Source organism: Rhipicephalus sanguineus, chromosome 1, assembly GCF_013339695.2.
Source record: "Rhipicephalus sanguineus isolate Rsan-2018 chromosome 1, BIME_Rsan_1.4, whole genome shotgun sequence".
Taxonomy (NCBI): Eukaryota; Metazoa; Arthropoda; class Arachnida; order Ixodida; family Ixodidae; genus Rhipicephalus; species Rhipicephalus sanguineus.
In genome coordinates this window covers 277,934,782-277,947,175 of record NC_051176.1, presented here as the reverse complement: position 1 = coordinate 277,947,175, position 12,394 = coordinate 277,934,782, and the positions used below count along the sequence as shown (strand labels likewise).

Here is a 12,394-nt window from a genome sequence, read left to right as displayed (position 1 = left end):
GCTTCACTTTTCTTGCAAGCACTACATGCCTATTTCAACTAGTACAGTGAGGGGAAAAAAGGAAGGGTGAGAGAGAGAGAGGGGAAGGACCGAACACCTACTTCAGCAGGTGTGCATATACCTGTTTGCCTTAACGTCTTATGTCAAGGCTGGAGTATCTTGTTTAGGGCTAGAATTTGTTACTGGCAAGGAGATCCAAGGGCTAAGGCACTGATACTACCTCTCGGATTTTACTGTCGTCTTGCAGCACTCGTGGGCAGACTCCACCAGATTTTCATCACCTGAGACAACACGGTGATCTCGATAAAGTCTATGTAAATTGTTTCAAGTGTCAAGTGCAACCATTAGACGAAACCAGTTTTACAGGCACCCTACTTCATACTCAAGATGAAGATGGTTTCCCAATTAACTATGAAAAGGTCTGAAAGCAATGGGTAGTATGTACACATCATCATGCATTCCAGCGCAATTGCTGGGTGTCCTGAAAGATTTATAATGTACTGTAAATATTTCAAGGCTGGAAATATTTAATTTGTATGTATGTGTATGTATGAAAATCCATACAAACACAATCCCAGTAACATTCAAGAATGCATGAAGGTATAGCTTGCGCCAATAATGCATGTAACAGTTTAAGCCAGTGAAACATGGTGGCTAAAAAACAAACATACAAATGTCAAAATATATAATGGGAATCCAGGTTCTGTTGGCCACTGTTTTTACGTTTACTCTCAGTACACAACAACAAGCATGCTTAACTATTTTCAAAGGTACCATAAACAATGGATTCAATCACCTTAATTGTTAACCATGCGACATCACCATTTTGGCTCACCTTAGCCTGCAAGTGACAACACCATGCATTGCTGATTCCTTGGCTGTGTACTTTCCTGAACATATTTGTAGCCATTGCATCTGTTACAAATGCATATGATCTGCAGAAAAACCATTTATTTAGAAAGCATGGCATATCTGTGCCCCCTGAGGCTTGCTGGGATGTGCCATCGTTGCATCTGTTTTTGTGGCGGTGGGAGGGGTGGAACGGAAGGGGAGTGAAGGCGCCACCAGCCTTAAACAGGTGGCGTTGCACTGGTAGGCTACCACGCATCTTCAAGGCGATACACAGAGTAGAGCGGGCTGCCCTGCAGTGCACCACAGTTCTCATCGCCCCGCCGGTGAACACGCAAGTCGAGGCACTGGGGTGGCGTCGGTGCCTCGCGTCGCATGCTCAGGTCCAGCACTTGGCAGTCTGAGGGCGCCTCGTCCAGCCGCCAGCATGGTGGCCGATCCTCACCTCGCAGGTGCAGCTCAAACGGCAGCAGGAGTCTGAATGGAATGCACGCACAATTTCTGAGTCAAGTGATATTGGTTTTTCATGATAAACGAAAGTCTACACCGCAGGGTAAATACTGGCAAGCATTGCAATTGCCTAAAGATTTCACAGTGTTTCTACGAACCAGTTTTTGTAGTCGCAAGGGTGATGTGTCATGCCATAATAAATTGGCTCACTCTGTTCTTGTAACTGCTGCAGCAGTCACGAGAAATGCTCACAACACTCTAAGTAACCTTTTCTTAATATCGCCATACCTAGCATAATTGTTGCATATCTTGCTGTGCTCCATGATGTGATAATGTTGATGATATGTCGGTAGTACCAATACCAATTGTATACAAGTATTTCCTTGCCCACTAACCTGTGAAAATTGATGTTTTTAAGATTTTGCCAACAGAACCACCAAAGAGGGTGAAAGGGAGGATATGGTATAAATTTTTTTAGAGCTGTGTAAGTAGCAAAATTTTGGGTGCGAAGTGAATTCGAATAATAAAGTTTGAGTGCGAATCGAATTGAATAATTTTCGAATACTTCTCGAATATTTTTCTAATAATTCGAAGTGAAATTACAGAAAAAAGTTGAGAGAATCCCCATGTATATTGTTACAAGACAGGAACAATTACAAGTCAAAAACACGGTCAAAGGACGGATTTATTCGTAAGGGGGCATGCAGCTTTCGTATCGCGAAAAATAACAAAAAAAAATACATTTTTTGAAAATCACATTTTCAGTTTTGTAGCCCTTTTTTTATTCCAAAATATCTTCACTGAAAACTACGAAGAAGTGCGGTAAAAACTTTGTTGTGCTTGCGAAGACGGCGAAAATTATTGCGGAAATCGCAAAAAAAAACTGTGTTAAAAAAAATTATAGCTCCGCAACGGCGAAACCGGGCACCACCATTTTGGGTTCGTCGGAAAGAACATTTCTCTGTCTTCAAATTTCCCGCTTCTGCTAAATCCTCCATTCAGAAACTAGTGTACAAAAAGCAAATCTTTGAAGTTCGTTTCGAGGCCTTCGATTGGCTGCATCCGCCATGTTGGTCCAGCATGCCTCGCCATTGGTCCGATCCTCGCTGCGGGAGAGCGTCGTCTGCTGCTTGCGTGTCGCGAGGTCACGGCTGTCTAAAATCGCGTTACTTAGTGACGCGTTCGCACTCTGTGTTGACGGGTCGACGATCATTTCAATTATAATTAAGCTTTAGTTTGGCAGCTGCAAGCGGAAGCTCAAGCATCAGATTACGATAGTGCGCCGCGCTCGTCACGAACACTACAGACGTGACCGACTGTTCTGCTTATCAGCACTTCGCACCTCGCGACGAAGACCATCGCGGGACGACTCTTTGTACTCGCGATCGTGCTTGACGTATATACTTTGAAAAATCGGGTACCGCGGCCGAGCTTACTGCTCGGACTCGTGGCTTGGCCTAACTCCGCTCACGGTGCCGGAGTATCAGACGAATCCGAACTTTGCGGGCAAGAACATCACGCTAGCGGACATGCGAAAGCGAAGAAGCTGCAATGTATTTCGTCGCAAGCAACGAATCGCATCGCCCGCTGGCTCCTCGGAAACATGGGTGGGTATTTTACACATCGGTAGTGGACCCCCCCGGCCAAGCTCGTCGCGCAGCGACCGCTCGGACGTCACCTCGGAGCACCGGCGGAAGCGGCTTGCAGTTTCGCACGTCGGCGCCCCAAAACGCAATACCAAGCACGCTGCACGCCGATTAATCGTCGTTATATTTATTTTCCGTTGTTATAAGCCAGAAGTTCGAACGCTTCAAATAGTGAAATTCCGCTGCGAATCGAATAGCAAACACTTCGAAAAATATTCGATCGAAAGTTCAAATATTTGCACACCCCTACATTTTTTTCAAAAGCTCGCCCCAAGCGTTTTCAGGGATGCATATGCACTTATTAAACATTATTTGACCAGCATCACTGTTTGTATACTAAAACAACTTTTTCGGCAACATTGGTGCTGCCAATTTCGGCTGCTTCAATACTTATCTGTATAAAGTTGCTTTACGAGAGAAATAGGTTCAAAGGCAGTTGGTTGAGAAGTCGAGCAGTTGTCTCAGGCCAGCACTGCTGAGATCCATAACTGATGCGGTAAATAACGCTGCCATCACAGAGACTCATGAACTCCGATGACTTTACCTGTGGTAGTTATTACATAAGTCTGTGCAATTATTCGTTCGAAAGCTTAATAAGTACCCTTCGATCCATCAATGCCTTGTACACAAGCCTGCAACCTGCTGCTAACTTGGTGGCATACATGGACAGCCCAGTTTCCATCTTGCCATCTTCGGTAGACACCCTTCCAACGACAGAAAGTTGAGATAGCTAGTAGGGATTCATCATGAAAGCAAGTTCATGAAAGAGCCATTGTTTCAGTTGTCGCATTCTCTTCTTTCGTGTCCGTGTCCGCGTGCCTTACCTTCTGTCACGATGGCACTTATTCACCTTCGGCACAATAAACCCACTGGCCGCCTCCGAAATCTGATCTCTTCACCATCTGGTGCCTTCAACCATAACAATGCAGAAGCAGATGCCACATTCCCAACAGGATCAATGGTGGCCTATACTGGTGTGAGCTGCATGAGCAAGCAGGTGGTTACATACACCATGGTGCCTAGGTACCCATTCAAATATGTGCCGATTATCCACATGGCCTTTCAACTCCTGTACCGTTCAGAAGAGCAGTGAGTTGGGCAAGTTGTTTAAGGTTCATGATGGGCGGCAGCACAAAGAACAAGGATGAAGCGAGCTAACGAACAAGACACTGAACTGACAACTCGAAGTTTATTGAAAAAGAAGAAACTATAATAGACATAAGCACACAATGCGCATCCCATAATCTGCAAGCAAACCAGCTCTATTGGTCAGTGTTTAACTTGGTAGGTGCACGTAGTGGCCTTATTGTTAGTATCCCATTGAAATGGCCCAATTTTTCAAGTATTGGTACCATGCCGTCGCAAACATTTCTTATCCAATTTGCCACGAGAACATAATGCAGCCCAGATGCTTTTACTTTTTCACAACAAACACCATCAAGAACATTATAGTCCGTGCTTTGTGAAAACAGGCCTTGAACAAAATGTTCACATATGGTGCTGTGCATGAATCTAATACAACAAGCTAAAGTCGATGAACTAAAGCTTAAGCCAGTTACATTTAGTGCAGCCCAGCGACCTTTTACAGCAAGCACACAAATATAGACCAAAACAAGCATGCATACCAGTATTGACTGTATACTATGGAGCTTCGGGATAAGCTTACGATTGTATAGAATGTCGCATTCCGAGAGCCTGAAAGCGACCTCACTGAGGCCAATGTGGCCTCAGTGGCAGTCAAAAATTGAAAACAACACAAGACAAAGTTCCTGGACAAAAATACAAACATATGCCGCCTAAACCACATGACAGATGGCTCACTGTACGCTATGCAAACTCTTTTAAAGGGGTCATAAGCACCCCTTAGGCTTGTTGAAAAAACACATCCTGCAGAAAGCTGACACGGCTATGAACTGCTCAACCAATTACTGCAGTCGTGTGCGCCGCGTAAAGGCTGCAAGTGGAGCGCGAAGTTGCTGTTTTCTCAGGCGCCCTCTTTTCAGAGACCGGTTCTCACTTTCGTCATTGGGCGGAGCGCCTGCCGCTTGATGTCGCGTGCTTCTCCGCGTCACAAAGGACATAGCATCCTCATTGGCTGATAGCCGACACAAATCGAGAGCGGCGTTCTGATCAGATGCGCTTCTTGCCACGGGGTGCCATCACTTGTCGGTGCCGCACTCCTCAGTCTGCTAACTTTACACAGTAGCCACACTCGCCACGTGAATCACAGCCGGAGAGTGATCACGTTTCACGACGCGCGCTGACGTAACTTCTTTCCCCGGTGCCATCCCTCCCTGTGTAGCTTCCAGTGCGCTCGTTGGGACGAGAAAAGAGAGAAAAGCACTGAGACCGTGCGCCAAACCCCATTAACCCCGCTCGTTCTTGCCGGATTCGAGAAATTTTTGCGGCAATCGATTCGGAAGGCAGTAAACTCCCATACTGAGGTCATTAGATCATTACTTGGAAAAGTGGTTCATGGCCCCTTTAAAAAGGGGTCCTGAACCCCTTTTCCAAGTAATCATCAAATGACCTCAGTATCAGAGTTTATTGTCTCGCGAATCGATTGCCACAAAAATTTCCCGCATTCGTCAAGAACGACTGGAGTTTCAAGGATATGTCGCATGCTTTAAGCACTGCATCTCTTCTCTCTTCCTGACGAGCGCACTGGAACCTACGCAGGGAGGGATAGCATATGTGAAAGAAGTAACGTCAGTGCGCTTCATCGCTTTCAGCACGTGTAATGAAATGCTACCGCTCTCTCCCGCTGTGATTATTCCGCGCACAAGTGCGACTACTGTGTAATGTCAGTACACTATAAAGAGCACAGTGCCAGCACGGGGCAGTATCTCATGACAGGGAGCGCATCTGATCCAAACACCGCCCTTAATTTATGTCAGCTATTGGGCAATAGGATGCTATCTGTTGTTTAACACCAAACAGCAGGCGCCCCGCCAACCGGAGAGAGTGAGGATGGGCCTCTGTATGAAGAGAACGCGCTTGAGAAAATCGTTCCTTATCAGGATACAAAATGTTTACTTTTTTTTTAAAATTACTTAAGCGCATACGAAAATTCTTGCACATTGCAGAGGTGGACATTACTTGTACAAAAATGACATACCGTAAAATCCTGAGCAAGCGCCCCCCCTACGGTGAAAGATAATCCGACAAGATTTGGAGGGGGGGCGGGCCCTTGCTCAATCGCGGATCAAAATTTAAAATGGCGGTGGAAGAGCCCCTAAGAATAAAAAATGCACACCCGTGCTTCTAATGAAATGCTCCATTCAGTACGCATGCATTCACTGTTTCCAAAACAGTGTATAAAACAGTGAAAATGGCGGGAGGTGAGGGTGAGGGGCGCTTGCTGTCATTGGCGCATATTTCAAATCACTCGAAAAAAGGAGGGGGACGCTTACTCGGGTTTTTATGGCAGTGTAACTGATTAAACCATGAAATTATTCTAATTACGATTTTAATCTGAGACTTGAGGGCACATGTTTGCTCAGAATTAGGAACAATCAATGTTTAAGACAAGCCACTCAACATAAAACTTTAATCCCATCACTTTCAAAATTTATTGCTAAAATGTGCTCTGAACTTACTGGAAAAGGCATGGCAGTGATGCAATTTTGCAAATAACTTCTCCAGGTGCCAATTAAACCTGTCCACTGAAAATTTTGTTTCAGCACACCTCTATCATAGGAATAGTGAAAATCATGCAAACACAGAACAACCCATTAGGGATTTTCAGTTCCTCAGTGAATTTCATCAAGTTTACAGAATGTGGACTCCATGCAAGATCTATCTACATTACTAGAATATCACATACGAGAATATCAGCTATTTCATGCCTGGCATACTTGCATAGCACCTATCCAGCTTCATGAAAAATATGCCCGATGTAAAACAATGCAAAAAGCACAGCCACCTACTCTCCAGGTGGTCTTACTAAAACACATTCCACATATTATTCAAGTTTGCAGCACAGGTCAAAGTGCAATTATTTGATTAAGTATAAGTTTTAAAATAACGTTTATTGGTGCTTTTGATGCGCTATCTAGTTTTGTACAGCACTGACGGAATGAAACCAATCTATTTAGGGCTATCTAACACACATATTTTTGTTTTCACTTTGCATAAATGTGTCACATAGGTGTAATATTGGCTTGTACACTTACATCAGGGCCCACATCACCTTTAGTAGTGGCCAGATGCGTAGCAGCATGATGTGGTTATCTCAAGCAACTGTGTGTATCAGTTGTTATACTTAAAACGTTTTCACACTGCATTTCATTCCATGAGCACTGGGCACACAGCACCTGAAGGGGATAGCCGACTACCACCTTAATCAGCTGGAGTGCAGACAAAGTATGGAAGAAAAAATAAGGGGGCATGGGGCAATTCCGCTCGTAGGGTGAAAAGCATAGCGACATTCAGCGTTGTCTTTGCACTCCTCGAACTGTGTTTTATGTGCAGCTGTGAGGTGTTGACGCGACATACAATGCAAGGCAACTCCCAGAGTTGCCAGTTCCGCTTATAATGAGTGGATTTGGGCTTATTTTTTCACCGAGTCGCTTGTAGAATTTTCCAGTTGCTTGTAGCGTTTTTTGGGCTTGTTTGCATTTTTCCAGAAAATATAGTTATTTCAGTGATGATCATGTTCACCAATAGCACATTTGTCGACGACTTTGTGTAGTTGAGTGTTGAAGTCAAACATACGTTGGGGGAACCAACAAGTAACGTTAATCATGCACTGGCAAATGTGCATTCAACCGAGTGGAGACTACCTTAGAGACAATTTTAAAAAGTAAATACATTATTTCATTCATAGTTGTGCATATTTTTGCTGTTCAAAATATTTAAAGCGATTTTTTCAACTCCTCTTGGTATATGAGGGACATTTTTTATTATAATTAGAAATATTTTCAAGAATGGGAAAATTCGCGAAAGCTGTGCTGCTTTTTCTTGGGCTTCTTTTGTGATGATTATTTGCTTGTTAGCTCGCTAGCATCTGGCAACTCCTGCCAGGCAGGAGTGCTACTAGTAGTATTGCAGGTGTAGCATCTCGATGGTGCATGAAATTAGTCGGTGTTAGCCCATGCCCACTAAATATTAGGTAATGCTTGACATTACCTAATATCTACTGGTTAATATCAGATAAGCCTACCATTTGCTGCCCCTTCGAATAAAACCAGTGCGTGCACACAGCAGCTCAGCAGCTGGTGTGCTTACTGTATTAATGGAACTTACAACCACTTTTTATGGCACCCATTTCCTTCAGTGCAATTAAAATCTTACCAGTTAGAGTATCCATTCACACTGGTAACATAGAAAATGCAGCCGCCACGTCCGGGATTCGATCCCGCGACCTTTGGGTCAGCAGTTGAGTGCCATAACCACTAGACCTCGCTATCTTCATCAGTTAGTGACTATGGATCCGGCACTCAGCAGCTTAGTCAACTTAAGGCAATGAGCACGCAATATCACAAAACTCAAACATTGCGGAAGCTGTTGAAGATGAAGAGCTTTCAGCCACAGTCCGCATGCTGGCATAAAACTCGTTTGCTACATCACCATGGACAAATGATGAGTTGCCGGACATTTTACCAGCGAAGAAACCAATCAAGTGCGCATGGTGTTGGTAGTGGCGGTACATAATAGGGAGGGATACAGAGCACGTTTCGGGCTAATCAAACATGGCGCTGCAGTCACATTGTCAACAAAGTCACAGGATTATGAAAATTGTGGCTTTTACACTGCTCTCAAGCAAAATAAGTGTACTGGATTTATGTATTATTAAAGAAAATGAAGGTGTATTCATGTAACAGACATCAGTTTATTGTTTTCTTGATACAGTCGAATCCCGCTATAACGAACTCCGCTACAACAAAATTTCCGCCACAACAAATAATTTTCGATTCCCCGTCGGCACCCATAGAAAACAATGCGAAAAATGTCTCAGTACATTGAATACTTTTCCTGGATACTTCCACTTCAACGAAGTCTTCGTGAGTGCTACCACATAAGGAAAGAAAAGGAGAATTGCCACGAAATTCTGCTAGCAATTAACTCGACAATTTTTCTTTGGCTCATGACTTCCAAAGTTGTGAGGCCGCATCGCAAGATCCGTGTCTTCGTTGGAGACATGCTTCTGCCACCACAAACACATCCTGGTAATTTTTCGCCTTTGAGATGCTCGGCGAGAGATCGTCCATCCACTATGATGCTGCCAGTAGGTTTGACGCGCGCGTGCAGGCCACGGTAGAATCATTCTTCAAGAACTCCCGCCATGGTTTTGATGTAGCGCTCAAAACAGAAGTACTGCTTGTCGTCACTAGCCCTGCGATTGTGAATGACAACTACAGCATTGTGAAGGCACACATGCAGCAAGCGTGCACCTATCCAAGCGTAACTACATACTACCACAACCGCTGTGAACACAAATACAGTCGTGTCAATGGGATCATGGGCGACCACGAAAGTACACATGCATCCAATGCGCACCGACTCAAAGCAATGCTGCTTGCTGCAACGTTGTGGACAAAACCATAGTAGACGCGATCACAGATAGCAATGACGCAGTTATGAAGGCACGTGCACGGCCAGCACGCACAGATTGAAAACTGAACTACCGTTTGCCGCAACCGCGCACGAAACTGCGGTCGCTATCGTCGCGATCATCGATATCGAATAAGTGCCAAGGGTACGCAGATAATACAGCAGAAGATTAAAGGCCCTAAAGTCATAAAACAGCACGAAGCATTACGGCTTTCCTGCTGTCGTTCGCTTATCACTATGGTAGTTCGGAGCTTCAGTACTTTGTTTTTAGTTGGCCTCCAGCAAGGCGTAGGCATGTTCGTTCACGGCGCTGAACACTTGGCACTGTACGCTCGGCACACTCCGAGGGTAGTCTGAATATCATATTTTTCTGTGTATAACCCGCCCCTGCATATAACTGGCACCCCCCACCACAAACCGCAGGAGAAAGGAAAAATATGCCCGCGTACTGACACAAAGCCGTCTTCCTTGCATTACCGTGGAGGTGTGCCGTGAAGCCAACTTGCACACCGAAATTCGCATATAACTCGCATCCTAAGTTTAGTTCCAAATTTTCTGTATATTTTGTGCGTGTTATACCCGAGAAAATACACTCTCTTGGTGTGCAGTCAAGTATGTCTGAATGCACACCTCTGATCAATAAATATTGAGCTGGCGTATGAACGCTAGTGCGTTGAAGTATCAATGAGTAGAAGTGAGTATCAACGTGAGCCGTCATAAGGCTGATAGTAATGCTGAAGTTGAGCAGTTATCACCATAGGTCGGCAAAAAAATTTGGAGCTCACTCAGACTCGCTCAAGACATATATTTTGTGCGTAGGGCTCACTCGGACTCAGACTCACCAAAATTTGTCTCAACTGAACTCACCCGGACTCAAACTCACCAAACTATTACTCACCCAGGCTCACTCAGACTCAGACCTCGATCTGAGCCTAAGTGAGTCTGAGTAAGTCGACTCGTGAGTGAGTTTGCCGACCTATGCTGTTTGAAGACACGAGGTGGATGCCGTTTCCTGCCAGAACATGTTTGCTTTGTGATTTATGCATTCGCATCATGCTTTTTTTATGCGCATTTGTGTGTGAGCAAGTTTGGTTCGTGTTTCCCATGCTTGGCTAGGGCTCTCTGGAGTGCACATATGTGGCAGCCAACCTCTTTCATGCGGTATGATGCCGCGAAACTGTTGTGCGCCGCTTTATGACACAAATGCCAGAAAAAACTCGACTGTAAGATAGGAGTCCCCTTGCGACCTACAGCGTCAAGAAGTGCTATTGAAGAATATCTCTAAGACTGTCAGCCAAAGGAAGCAAGTGAGAGCCAAGCGACAGGTCTCTGATATGTATGGAAGCAGATGAGATCAGAAAAGGCAGCAAACTGTGCCGCCTCCTGATGTCAGCATTGTTTCCACACTTCGCACAGTGTCAACAATTGATGTATGGAAGAAATGACTATGTTCACACTGAGAAGCTTTGCAAAATATTGTTAAGGAAGTTGCTGCTGCCTCTCTTAGCCCACTAGGCTGGGAATGTGAATTCAACTGTGGAGCGACTCCCAAGGAAAGTTCTCCCATTTGTAAATAAATCCTTCTTTGTTTTCCATGACATTGACATAAGAGTGGAAACCAGCTAATCAAATCATTTTTCACTTTTGTCGGCTCCAGCCACACCTATGAACTTTCCACAACTTTGCATATAAGAATGTTTTGTTTTCAGTTCATGGCTTAAGAATGTAAATTTACCATGCAGACAGAACTTTTCTTGGTGTGTGTGTGTGGGGGGCGGGGGGGAGTGGTATGCCAAGTGCACAGAAGGTGAGCTGCTGGGAGGAACATGCCCATCAGGAACACTGGCAAGAGAGTGAAGGGATAAAGGAAAAGTTGGAATTCAGAAGAAATGGGGCGTCGGATTTCTCGGGCACCCTTCTCACATACATGTGTGCATCACTGAATGGTTTGTCTCGATGAGAAGTGAAAATCTACTGTAGATAATTCATAATAATGAGCAGTTCTTTTGATTTCAGCCGAGTTATTGCATTTCTTGGGAAACTGGATCCAATCTTTCCTGTAGTTCTCAATTAGCGGACGCATGTGTTCACATGAAATAAGTAAAAACATCACAGTTTTGCCGCAAGGGCGAAGCAATGAATGCAACAGCAACAAATTGTAATGTTATACGAAGTAAGGCTAGTAGCTAATTCTTTTGGATCTGATCTTGCAGAACTCTACATTTTACGACTGGCTATAACTGACTTAACATCGTAAAGGCCAATGTACAGAGGAGCTGAGGCGAAGCCTCACTGATGAAATGCAATGTGATGCAAGCTAGGCAAACGTGGACATGGTTTAGCACTGAAGGAACCTCCTCTCCACTAGACCATCAGCATGTCCCCAACCGCCAAATAGCCTCCCTCCTCCACTCGCCTCCGCTATACTATGCTGTACCTTCTCTCTACCTTTCCCTCCTCATCACCCTCACTTGCCTTTCCCACCCCTTGTTATACTATAGTATACATGGCTATGCTATTCTTTACCCTCGCCATCCTCCTCACCCTTACTTCCCTTTCCCACCTTCTTGCTATACTATACTATAGACAATTTTCCGCAGCGGCACACGGGCACAGCCATGTTTGATCACGTGATCGTAACTGGCCTTCGGCCAGTGAAGTGGCCGTGGCCGTACCACACAAGCTGGTTGCAGCACGGTGTAAGCGAGTCACATGCTTGAGCAGCAAAACATAGTTCAATATTTAATCGCTAAAAGTTGACGACGCTGAGACATTTTCATTTGTTTGGCACATACTACGCCAAAGCAATAAGTGATATGTTTATTCTACTTTAATTGTTGTATCAGCAACCGCCAGTAGCTGTGGTTACAAATCAACGTGGCAGCACCCATGCA

The 12,394-nt window shown here is 44.7% G+C and overlaps 1 protein-coding gene across 1 annotated transcript in view; it reads right to left on the bottom strand.

The window, feature by feature from the left end:
- Positions 1-929: 929 nt before the first annotated feature.
- LOC119379040 (AT-rich interactive domain-containing protein 5B) overlaps positions 930-12,394 on the bottom strand; it is a 72,578-nt gene continuing 61,113 nt past the window's right edge. Inside the window, exon 6 of the mRNA XM_037648179.2 lies at positions 930-1,326. Coding sequence (XP_037504107.1) covers positions 1,098-1,326 — 229 coding nt within the window. The 3' untranslated portion in view covers positions 930-1,097. The remainder of the gene's footprint in view (positions 1,327-12,394) is intronic.